An 11,572-nucleotide genomic window follows, 5' to 3' on the forward strand; every position below is an offset into this window, starting at 1 on the left:
GTTTGGATAATATATGCTACTTGAATTGTACTTGTTTTTTTTTTTTTTTTTGAAACACTTTTTTTTCTTTTGAAACACTATTTGGCTCTATTTGAATTGTACTTGGTAAGTGTGAAATATAAATACCAAGTTTATATTGCTTCAAACGGGTATCAGAGCTAAGATGCTTGGAGTGCTATAGAAGAAAATTATGAAGTGCTGCCTCTGCTTGAGAGTAATAAATTTGGGATCAGCAAAAACCATATGGGAATATCTCAAAAGGGAATCAGGGAAATTAAAGAACCAATATGATCATCGAAGAAGGAATGGTTCAGATGCTTCAGCTTGTGTCGCAAGAAACCTAGAGCGACGGCCAAAGATGGAAGAGGTTGCGAGAACGATAGAAGAAGTCAGGAGATGTGATGTCTGAGCAGTTACAGCAGAACAGAACATCCTCAGAGGATACATCGAATGTCTCTTCATGATTTCTCATTCCAAACAATAGATTTATGTTTTCTATCTCTTGAAAAACACAACATGAAACTATATCCACTGCTTGCTTCTTCATCACATAAACAAAAAATACTCTTTAATCTTACACCACGACACAAAACAGACAATACACAAAGACAAATAAAACAATAAATATAAACTTTATAATTATGTGTTTCTTCAACCACCCAAAAGCATATTATTGCTCACACTTCTCAACAGTTGATTCCACATTCCAGAATGTCCGGGCCAGTGACTCGTTTAGTGAAAGGATCGATCCTAACCCACAACAAGGAGAAGATGGAAGCCAAGAGAACAGACCAGACCACAACAATAGTCGGAGTCCTGTTCTGTCTCCCCATCAAACCCTTGAGGAATGGGTACAAGTGAACAATCACCCAAAACGCAAAGAACAGCTTACCAAAAAGCGGTCCCCACGATTGGTATCCACTGTTGATGGCGTAAGAGAATCCCGCAACAACTCCCACGAGGTTGACGATCAGCAGCGTCGTCGGCGGAATCAGAAGCGTTGTCCATTTGAACAAGTAGAGCTCCGCGAAGTCTCCGTCTTCGTCTGAAGCCTTTGACGTGACTGTGAAGTTCGTGTCGATACCGGCTAGGACTTTGAGGAGACCTTGAAACACGGCGAATAAGTGAGCTGATACTCCACCGATGACCCAGAACTGCTCGTTTCTCCACCATTCGTCTATGCCTACGCCGCTCCACCTCATTTCGAGTATACCCGTGGCGAAAATGGACAGAAAGAGAGACAGAAACCATATACTTGCAATGTTACTGATCTGCAAGCAATAGAACCAACAGCTGTTAAGTTTATGAACTGTAATTAGAGATTGTTTCAAGGTGTCACAAACCTGAGGGATGATGAACTGGTTGGTGAAGAGACAAACGGCGGGCAATGTACAGTACAAGAGAAGAGGGACGGAGGTGAGTGGGTAGATTGTGGTGTTCACATACGCAAACCTCTCAAGAAACTTAAGCCTTCCACTGTAACCATACCATATAGGACAATGCCGACTGAAGAGAATCTCAACGGAACCTAGAGCCCACCTCAGCACTTGGTTCAGACGATCTGAAAGATTGATAGGAGCAGACCCTTTGAAAGCAGGAAGTTTTGGCATACAGTAAATGGATCTCCATCCACGGGCATGCATTTTGAAGCCAGTTAGAATATCTTCTGTCACAGAACCATAGATCCATCCAATCTGGAGAAAGACAGCGCAAAAGAATAAACAAAGTGAGTATCTCAGAATATTGCAGTTTTATGTTGGGAGTTAAAATGAAAAAAAGTACCTCCATTCCCCAATCTGATTTGTCCTCGTAACCACAGCTAATGACATGGATAGCCTCTTTGAGAAGGTTTTCAGGAGTTTCTGTAGGAGGAACACCGCCATTTTCCATTAGGGTAGAAGCAACAAAAACAGCAGACTGTCCAAATCGCTTCTCCAGGCTCATTTGCGACATCAAAAGCGCCTTTTCATCGTCAAAACCAGCGCCTGAGTTTCACAAACGTCAAATAGTTAGAACATGAAATTATCTAGACAAGGTAAGCATTTTGCACAAGCTACACCAAAATTTAGCAATTCCAATTAGAAGACAAAGAACCCCTCCCCTAATTTGAATGCCAAAGAAGAAATAAAAGCAGTTGCAGTTGTACCTTCAACTCCCTCTTCAATGTCATCGAGGTTGAATACAGGAACAGTTGAGTCAGTGTGCCTGCCTGATTTCTTTTTGTCCGAATCTTTCTTAGATTTGGAATTCTTCTTTCTTGATCCACCACAGAGCTTAGATAAAAGACTTGGCTTCTTGTGCTTTACTTTTATTGGAGGTTCATAACCATATAAGGCTGTTCTGTTGAAAACACACCCAGTTCCCACATATACAGGTCCTTGAATCCCATCCAAACCTCTCAAGTTAATCTGGAAATCATATCACGGAATAACTATAAGAAAACTCAAGAAACTGAATGTTTTAAATGTATATTAATGTCTAAAACCAATTTGAAAGAAGAACAATAAAAATAGATGAAAGTATAGGTAAGTATGACTTACATCAAAGAAAACGGTATTACGATTAGCATATCTATCGTTCTTATCAATACCATCGAATCTTTGAGGGAACTGAACATAACAAACTTGCTTCCCTAGGTTTGGGTCCATCAGGAAGCACATTGCTTCTCTTAAAGCCTTGCTGTTATTTATGTAATGATCACAATCAAGATTCAAGATGAAAGGTCCATTGGTAAGGACTGCTGAAACTCTAACCTGTTAATTTAAAAAAGTACCCAAATTAGACTAGCAAAAGATTTTCAGAGAACGAAGTCAAAACACCGAGATCAGAAACCTACAAGTGCATTCATAGCACCAGCCTTTTTGTGGTGCTGGAATCCTGGTCGCTTTTCTCGAGAAACATACACCAAACGTGGAAGCTCATTGCCCTCCGCATCAAGTCCACCATTTTGCCCTAAGAAAACCTGCATTCCACAAATGCTACTTCAGGAAATGAACTTCTCGAGAAAGCATACTCTGTTACCATACGTGTAACCAATTTCTTTACCTGAATCATTCCTGGATGGTCCCTTGTATTATTTCCAGGCCATGGTGTACCATCTTGCATAACCCACCCTTCTTCAGGACACTTTAGGGCCTTGGAAACAAGTGCATTGATTCGGATCTTAAATTCCTCATACTCCCTCTGCAAGAAAATAAAACGTCAATATATCATATACTCAAATAAGAGTGAGTACATGACTAAAACTACAAACTTACCTTCATGGCTCTACGATCTTTGACAAATGATGTCTGAACTTTGTCCTTCAAGTAATCTATTTTCGCAGCAAAATACCATTCTGGTGCGCGAGGCTCAATGCTATATTTCTTGCAGAATGGTACCCATTTACGAGCAAACTCTGATGTTTCTGCAAGTGCTTCAAATGATAACATGGCAGCACCATCATCAGAAACGTAACAAGACACCTTGTCAACTGGGTAGTCAACCGCCAAAATAGAGAGCACTGTGTTGGCTGTCACAAGGGGTGGCTCCTTCAAAGGGTCAACAGTACTCACGAAAATGTCCACAGCGGCTAACTGTGACGGCTCACCTTCACGATCATATCTGTCCCAAAATAGAGCATGGTCAGATTATAGTGAGAAATGTCATACGCAGTCAATCGTTTTGAGTAGTTGCTTCGGAAGAATGGAGAAATAGAACATACCTTAAAGCAAGCCTGTCGAGGTAGGTTTCACGGTTCACAGGAAACCACTTGGGAAACTGATCCAAAATCCAGGAAAAGGCAAACCAGATCTCACATATCACTGAGATCAGCCACAGAGTGAAGGCATTTGGCACTGGATTTGTTATACGGTAATGCAAGAAGAGACACAGGATAACAAGCCGCAACATAATAACCATCCTGTAGGGATTGATCCGTGATGAAGGAATCGAAACTTTCCTTGACAGAGGCTGCCTCGCTTCGTCATTCCTGTACAATAAATAAAATTAGAAAATGAGCATCAAGACATCTCTTAATAGAAAAGGTGCTCAGGTTACGCAATGTCATAACCCTGAGGCATAACAGGAAACAAGGACTCACAGTAAAGCCTCATCTGCGAGGATATCAGTGCTAGCATCAATATCTCCTCCACCTCTTTCAGAAGCAGCCTGGGTGCTCACAGGACCACCAGTATTCTTCTCCTGCTTCATCTTCCACCCATCAACTCTCTCCTTCCAAGCTACATTCCCTAGTCCAACAGGATCCGAAATCCTTCTATTTGCTGCAGCGCGAATAACAACATAGTTTAGTGTTTAGAATTTTGACATAAACGAGAAAGCCTAGCTAAATATTAAGATAAAAAAGGAATATTTACGTGATTGATTGATATCACATGAATAGGGAAGACGCTTTCCACCAGCTATAGTAGAAGACACAGAGAGACGTTCAGGCGAGGCAGCAGAAAACTCTCCTGAAGTCTGTAAAAAAAAAAAAATCAGATCCAAAAACTCCAATGTATAATACGCTTAAAGAAGAAAGACTTACATCTTGTCTACTGGTGAGACGAGGTAGATGATTGTGAGAGACCTCTTTATCATACTCAGGCTGCCCCATCTCCTCACTTTTCCCACGCGTAAGATGCCATCCAAGCATCCGCTCCGAAATCTTCTCCTTCTGCGGGTAGTTAAGCTCAACGGTGGCCTCATCAGCGAATACATCCTCATCTTTATCACCGGGAATAGCAGGACTACCTATACATTAAAATTATCAAATTACAGTAAGTACTAATCTGATACATAGCTTCAAAAACATTTGAGGAGAGTATGCATTACCCTTGTGCCTCTTGTAAGTGGTTTTGCACTGAGGACAAGATTGATTCCCGTGCTTCCTCTCGTATTCGTAGCAAGGCCTGCAAACAGGGAATCCACAGATATCACAGGCCACGAAACGATCGCCATCAACAGTCTTGCCGACACTGTCGCTGCAGATCTGGCAAATCTGCCCGCCGACGCTCGTCATCGGCTTCCCCTACAACAAACAAGTTTCCAAAATTAGAAACCAAGTCGAATCACACAGTTTCCAAAATTAGAAACCAAATCAGATCTCTCTCTAGTAAACAAATCCACTCAAATCACTATCTAAATCTCCTGATCTCTCCAATACACAAGTAGCCAAAAACATGATCACGATGATCAACATACCGCGGTTTCTCCATCGGATTCCATCGTCGCTTACTTTCTCCGATCACCGAATCGTCGGAATAGCTCAAAACTGCTCGGAATCATCAAAAACGGTTAGATCCGAGTAAGAGAAGTCAAATCTGAGAAGAAGAAGATGAAATTGGATGAGAGAAAGCTTACCATGAGATCTGAAGATGGAGTCGTTGTGAGGTGACTCTTCAGATCTCTCTGAATCTGCGATTCTTTCTCTAAAAGAGAGAGAGAAGAGATATGTGTAAGCTGCTATTTGTCTCTGCTCTTGCCTCTTGTCACTCTTCTGATTCATAAAACAATAATAATATTAATATTGTAACAAATCATATCCGTCGGTAGGAAAAAAAAAATAAATCATTTTCATAGCCAACCAAGCAACCACCACCACCGACAACTCCACATTTCGTTTTTTTACAGTGTCGTAACAGTGAAAAAAAAACTTTTTTAACTTACGATAAAACTTGTAGAAATAAAATCTGAATTACTTAAAATTATGCATTAAAAATATATTAATTTGATACCGACAGAGTGACGGTGAATATAGAGATGCTCCAACATTTACATCAGGTTGAAGACGACAGTAACTGGGTCAGAAGTTTAAAGGCCCAAGGACCATCAGGCCCACCGAGATTCGATTCCCGGTTTAGGTTATTTCGATTCCGTTAAACCGAACCGTTGATAGACGACAGTTACATAACCATTCGAACCCTAAACTTTTCGAAGCAACCTCTTCTTCGTCTCCACTCTGTCGCCGTTGCTTCACCATCGTCGTACCGGTGAGTCTCGCCTTCTGTACTTTCTCCAATAAAGTCCTCGTCTTTCTATTTGGGTTTTGTCTTCTTGCTAAGAAAATTAATTCCTTTAGAGTAAGAATCGTTCACAACTGAAGATAACACGTTATATACAATATAATAGTTTTGATAGGATTAAGCTTGTGTTTATACACTTTGTGAGCTTCTGTTAATCCGAGATTTAGTAAATAAGTAGAATTGTAACAAGTCTTGCAAGATTCAGGCCTAAAGTATCTGCATTAGCTTAGTTAAAGAGCTATGTATAATATAACGTATTGCTTGAAATATATTACAAGCTCTTGTGTCCCATTGTTAACTCTTTTTGTATAGTTTTGATGTGTTATTAGCTTCTGATTTGGCTTTGGTAATTGTTATAGATGGCAAAGAAAAAGGAGAAAGTTGTTGATTCTGGATTGGATACTATTAAGTCAATGGTTCATCAGCATTCCGAGTTTTTCGATACAATGGTAGAGCTCATCCCCGCGAGATTCTACTTACCTGATGAGACAGAAAGGAAGTGGTTTCCAGGTCTAAGCAAGGCTCAGAAAGCTAGAGCCAAGAGGAAAACGACCGAGAATCTTAAGAAAGCGAGGAGGGATAGGTTGGATCCGGAGAAGTCTGCCTTGACGACTCTTGATTTGCTGAAGCAGAAGATAGAGAAGGAGAAGAAGAAGTTGAGTAATGTGGTCGCTTCTGATGATGATGATGAGAGTGAGGAGGAAGCTGATCACAAGAAGGCTATGACTGATTCTGTTACTTACGAGGAGTTGCGGCAGCGTCTCCACCGCAAGATTGATGAGCTTAAAGGCGGCCGTGGAGGTTCAGAGAGACCAAGAAGCCATGAGAAGAGGAAGAAGATTGTGCCTAATAAGAGAAAGAGGGAGAAGACTGTGGAGGAGGAGGATAAGGCTAAGCTGGATGTGGAAGAAGCTGCTAAGGATCTTACATTCAGTTACTTCAAGATCGACGACGACGAGGAACACGGAAAGGGTACAAAGAAACGGAGGCTCTCCAAGTCTAGAGAGCTCGAGAGAGCTTTGAAGCTGGAAGCTGCTAAGAAGGATCCGGAGAAAGGCGAAGTGATCGCGAAGAAGCACTCGTGGCAGGCGGCTACAAGCAGAGCGGCTGGTATCAAGGTTCACGACGACCCGAAGCTGCTGAAGCAGAGTATTCACAAGGAGAAGAAGAGGCAGGAGAAGAACGCGGAGAAGTGGAAGGAGAGAGTCGAAGGGCAGCAGAAGGTTAGGGTTGAGAAGCAGCAGAAGAGATCAGGGAACATTGCGGAGAGGATTGAGCAGAATAAGCAGAGGAAGATTGCAAAGAGGGAGAAGAAGCTCTTGCGCCCTGGGTTTGAAGGTCGTAAAGAAGGGTTTGTCAATGATGGAAAGTAGAAAACTCAAATCTTCCATATGCTCCAAGATGTGATCATCTCAAAGATTATCTTTTGCTGTTTTGGGAATTTTCATGTAAAGTCCCTAGCAATATCAGTTGTCTTCTTTAGTTCGTTTTGTTTTGAAGTTTGCAGACTTATCAAATGTTTGTTACAGAGTGTGTTACTTAAAAGTTAATGGTTTTATCAAGTTTTGAAATAGAGTTGAACTAAACCGAGTTGTAAGTTGATTACGGGTTAGCCTGGTTCAAATTTGATTCCAGAACATACATCTAGCTATTAACTTGAAAAAAAATTGGATGCCATGTCTCAAACCATCTCTGAAAGCTCATGAAGCTCTAGCTCAGGTTAAGGCAATCCCACAGAACAAACTGAGCGTTGAAGCTGGGAAGGAGAGGCTTGGGGCTGCTGCTAGATGTGTGGCTTCAGGATCGGTCGCCAGTTACGCCGGATGAAGAGGAGGAACTGACTCAGAGAAGAGAGATGTGCGGTGGAGAAGTAAACAGAGGAGTGTGGGAACTCTTGGAATGCCTTGAGAAGGAAGCTATCATGGGTGATGATGATGGGAGAGACCCTAAAGATTACAACAGAAGAGCAAAGAACAGAGAGAACACTCTCCAGAGTAAAGAATACTGTTGTTTATTTCATTTATTTGTATGAATGTCATATTAATGTTTGATTCCTTGCAACTGTAATGTCATGTAAGTTTGTAAGGATCCTCTCATTGTAACACAACCTTAATAATGGAGATTTTCTTTTGAATGTTCAATCAATGAAGACACTCTGTTCTAAGAGCAGAACAAGTTCAAAATTGTGATTCAAAGCCAAGATAAATATATACTATAAGCATGGAAAATATCCGGATCATGATACAATAACTATTAATAATAGTTTACTAATCAGACGAGATGTTTATAACTTTCAGGTGTTAACTAACTCAGAGAAAATAAATCTATAAAAGTAGAAAAAGACAAGGCTGATGAGCAATGCTACTAGTGTTACAGATGGACATAGAAAGAAAAAGCTCTGCCATGAAAGCTTAAACTAAAGTTGTCAACTAAAAAGCTTAAATCAGAAACTGGTCAGAAGCTCAAAGGAATTCAGGTAAAGGCTATATTCTCCTTTGATGCTAGAAAGTTACAGGTCGAGTAAATGGAAGCTGCGGCTGCTCTAACGACAAAATCCTTATCTGAGAGAAGTGCATCCCCAGCTCTGCAACACAATTAAGATTTGAGTAACAAGTATTTTTAACCGTGTAATGAGATGAACAAGTAGTGAAATGGTCATATACCTAGAGTGCAACGGCATCCCTAACTGTAAGAAGTTCTGACCAGAACTCAAGCTCAGGTTTTGCAGACCTCTGTCACAATGTGATTGCAGCTCTCTCACTTGGTTTAACCAGTTTTCCTGAATTTTTCAAGTTCGTTAACTCAAAATCAGAGGCTAAAGATGTGTGGTTATAGGTATATTAGCTTCTTTACCAATTGTTTCTCTTCTTCTGATAGTGTTTGTTCCAGCTGGTTAAACAGCGCCATCCATCTGTTCTTGTGGTTATCCACCGTTGAAGACCTCGAAGCTCGATTGATGAGTAGATTTGGGTCATTCTCTTGATCAGCTGGGAACTCTTTCATTATTAAGAAAGGTAGCTCTGTCGTCACAACTGCTCGGACCCTCTTCTTGCTACGGCGAAGAGCTGAAGATAACCACAAAATGATTCAGGAACAAGCCAGAAGTATTGTAGTTTTTAGGCATGTGGGTTCGGTTAGTTCGGTTTTCAGGTACTCTGGTTCGGTTTGTATTCGGATAGTTTGGTTTTTTTTTTTAATTTTACCAAAACTAACTGAAGTTTTTGGTTTCGATTATATTTGATTATATTTCGGTTAAAATTTTTGGTTAGACTAAAATCGAATAACTCAGTTAGTTCAATTGTTTCGGTGAAATTTTGGTTAATTCAGTTAGTTCGGTTCGGTATTTGGTAAACATAAAAAATTAAAAAACCAAACTAACCGATTAGCGAACCAAGCCGAAAACCAAACTGAACCGAACTTGTAATCTAACTAAATGAAAATTTTGGTTCGGTTTGGCTAGATCGGTTCAGTTCTAAACCGCAGACCTAGTAGTTTTCATTGCACCAATGATCTTAAAAATGAGTTGTTGGTCACCTGAAACACGGCATTTGATGTCCTGATGAAGCAGTTCCAACCATTGAGACGCTACTGTAGCCGCTGCAAGTCAAAGAAGAAGATCTATCTATAAGCCACCTACGATAGTATACAACCAAGCACATTGAGTAGTAATAAACTCAAGAAACATACCTTTGACAGTGAGAACACTAGCATGATTCAAACCTTCTGCCTCCTCGCTCGACAATGAACTAGCATTTTCCGAGTACTTACCTGATTTAGTATCGTTATCTTCACTTACACATTTCTCCTCGTGGTAGTGCATAGAGTAGCTGTCTTCCAAGTTCTTACTATGATGCCTCATTGAGTCTTTATCAGACTTGACAATGCTTTGGATGATGGAGAGCACTTGCCTTTTGTTCCTCACATGGTTTATAATCCCAGGGTTGAGCTCATTGAGCAGCCCACTAGGAGCAGCTAACCTAGCAAACCTCTCAGCTTCTTCCTTCCTCGCAACCTCAACCTTCCTCTTCTTAACCATATCAGTAGCATCATTACTCTTGCTTCTCCGACAGCGTTTCCTTGGAGGAGCAGGTATCCCTCCGTGAGAAGACGACGCTGAAACCCCGCCGTGAGGGTTAGATAGAAACCCGTTTTGTTTCATCGCTTCCCACAGCTTCATCGGATCGTTACTGGAACTCGCACACTCTGAATTAACATCAGTGGAACAAGACTTCTCGCTTCTGGAAACAGAGAGTCCACTTCTCACTTCAGTTCTCTTAACCAAAGCTCCCTTGTCGGAATCAACAACTGTCTTAACAAAACTCTGTCTTTCGTTGGGCTTTTCATCCAATTCATTGCCTACGATCTAAACCCCCAAAAATTAAAACAATATAATTAATTAAAAGACAAACTATCATCAAACAATCAAACAAACAAGATCAGTCCGAAGAAAACCTAAAATGGAGAAACAAAGAGAGTAAAGGTGTTACCTTTAGGTCGGATCTGGTAATTAACGAAAACCCTCGAGAGACATCCATTGCTAAGTCAAATCAATTCCTCGAGACGAGCGAAGACGGAGACCCTCTAAGAGGTGAATCTGAGGGGAATTTCAGAAAATGGTGATTACAGATTCCTTTGATTCTCGAGGGGAAAAAATGAATTTGAGTGATTTAGGGTAGGGTTTAAGATCTGATGGTCGATTAGTGGAGATTCGAATTTGGATTGTGAGACCTCTTAGAGTTTGGAGCTGAGGGGATAGAGAGAGAGAGAGAGAGAGAGAGAGGAGGAGGAGGAAGAGCGCGCGATGAGGGCGTAGTTTAATAAACCTCTGACACGAACAAAAAGTGTGTTTGTTTTTTTTTGTGTTGGGATCTAAAAAGGTATTCAAATTCAAAACAGGCTCATTGATTATTTGGAGGGAATAGTGGTTTGGGCTTTTCGAAATGAATCTTGGGAGAGCTTATTACTGTATCCTCGGGCCCTTTTGACTTTTTTTTAAAGTGTGGATTTAGATTTACACATTTTGATTTTATTACAAGGGTTTGCTCGCCAAATAACAAAAAAAAAAAAAAAAAAAAAAAAGCTTTTTGCAAAATTGACCTACAACTTAAAGTCAAACACAAAACTAACCTCTTTTTTTTTTGAAAATTGGTTTTGCCCTATTCACCCCACAAGTTCATATAATTTACGAAAACGCCATCAATTTTTTTTTTCTTTTTTTTTCGAAAATGACATCTTTACTCTCTCACCCTCATCATCTTCAAGTAATTACAAGATTGTCATTGTCATCAATACCACAACCACCATGAACAACCAATTTGAAGCTCTTAATGCTCCCAAAATCAATTTACCCTTCTTTTTTTTCCATTCTTGTGAACTAAACACAACATATCTCTCACTTTCTCTACACAATGAGCTAAAAAACCCAAGATTTTGATTTTAAAATTTTTATGGTTCATAGAGTCATAGAAGCTAACGATTCTGGGTGGGTGACTTTCGTTTGTGATTCTGTGTGCTTGGAGAAGCCTTATGTATGCTAAGGAACTTATCTCACCAATTTAAGGTATGACATC

General features: G+C 40.4%; 3 protein-coding genes across 3 annotated transcripts; 1 reads left to right on the forward strand and 2 right to left on the reverse strand.

Moving 5' to 3' along the window:
• Positions 1-442: 442 nt before the first annotated feature.
• On the reverse strand, positions 443-5,476 carry LOC106326767 (cellulose synthase A catalytic subunit 3 [UDP-forming]). Its single transcript, XM_013764688.1, has 15 exons — positions 5,341-5,476; positions 5,182-5,251; positions 4,813-5,008; positions 4,526-4,731; positions 4,356-4,458; positions 4,082-4,262; positions 3,704-3,970; positions 3,258-3,603; positions 3,046-3,183; positions 2,837-2,962; positions 2,541-2,753; positions 2,147-2,408; positions 1,783-1,985; positions 1,344-1,694; positions 443-1,271 (listed from the first exon to the last, which is right to left on the reverse strand). Exons 2-15 carry the CDS (start codon positions 5,203-5,205, stop codon positions 687-689), a joined length of 3,201 nt encoding a protein of 1,066 aa, XP_013620142.1. The 5' UTR covers positions 5,206-5,251; positions 5,341-5,476; the 3' UTR covers positions 443-686.
• Positions 5,477-5,857: 381 nt separating this feature from the next.
• On the forward strand, positions 5,858-7,571 carry LOC106326768 (ribosomal RNA-processing protein 14-like). Its single transcript, XM_013764689.1, has 2 exons — positions 5,858-5,969; positions 6,362-7,571. Exon 2 carries the CDS (start codon positions 6,362-6,364, stop codon positions 7,373-7,375), a length of 1,014 nt encoding a protein of 337 aa, XP_013620143.1. The 5' UTR covers positions 5,858-5,969; the 3' UTR covers positions 7,376-7,571.
• A 667-nt stretch (positions 7,572-8,238) lies between these two features.
• Positions 8,239-10,798, reverse strand: LOC106325115. Its single transcript, XM_013763142.1, has 6 exons — positions 10,490-10,798; positions 9,690-10,365; positions 9,537-9,599; positions 8,856-9,067; positions 8,666-8,781; positions 8,239-8,586 (listed from the first exon to the last, which is right to left on the reverse strand). The coding sequence occupies exons 1-6, from the start codon at positions 10,535-10,537 to the stop codon at positions 8,475-8,477; spliced, it is 1,227 nt and encodes a 408-aa protein (XP_013618596.1). The 5' UTR covers positions 10,538-10,798; the 3' UTR covers positions 8,239-8,474.
• Between the last annotated feature and the right edge of the window lie 774 nt (positions 10,799-11,572).

This window comes from Brassica oleracea, chromosome C2 (genome assembly GCF_000695525.1).
Source record: "Brassica oleracea var. oleracea cultivar TO1000 chromosome C2, BOL, whole genome shotgun sequence".
Classification (NCBI taxonomy): domain Eukaryota; kingdom Viridiplantae; phylum Streptophyta; class Magnoliopsida; order Brassicales; family Brassicaceae; genus Brassica; species Brassica oleracea.

What these genes read in the sequence shown, in the direction of transcription:
- LOC106326767 (XM_013764688.1), bottom strand. Translation starts at nt 5,205, where the DNA reads ATGGAATCCGATGGAGAAACCGCG. An exon ending in AATCCGATGGAGAAACCGCG is followed by an intron (nt 5,009 to 5,181) that starts GTATGTTGATCA and finishes TGTTTGTTGTAG; the next exon opens with GGGAAGCCGATGACGAGCGT. An exon ending in CTCGACAGGCTTGCTTTAAG is followed by an intron (nt 3,604 to 3,703) that starts GTATGTTCTATT and finishes ATTTTGGGACAG; the next exon opens with ATATGATCGTGAAGGTGAGC.
- LOC106326768 (XM_013764689.1), top strand. Translation starts at nt 6,362, where the DNA reads ATGGCAAAGAAAAAGGAGAAAGTTGTTGATTCTGGATTGGATACTATT.
- LOC106325115 (XM_013763142.1), bottom strand. Translation starts at nt 10,537, where the DNA reads ATGGATGTCTCTCGAGGGTTTTCGTTAATTACCAGATCCGACCTAAAG. An exon ending in CATCAAATGCCGTGTTTCAG is followed by an intron (nt 9,068 to 9,536) that starts GTGACCAACAAC and finishes GGTTATCTTCAG; the next exon opens with CTCTTCGCCGTAGCAAGAAG. An exon ending in CAGAAGAAGAGAAACAATTG is followed by an intron (nt 8,782 to 8,855) that starts GTAAAGAAGCTA and finishes TGAAAAATTCAG; the next exon opens with GAAAACTGGTTAAACCAAGT.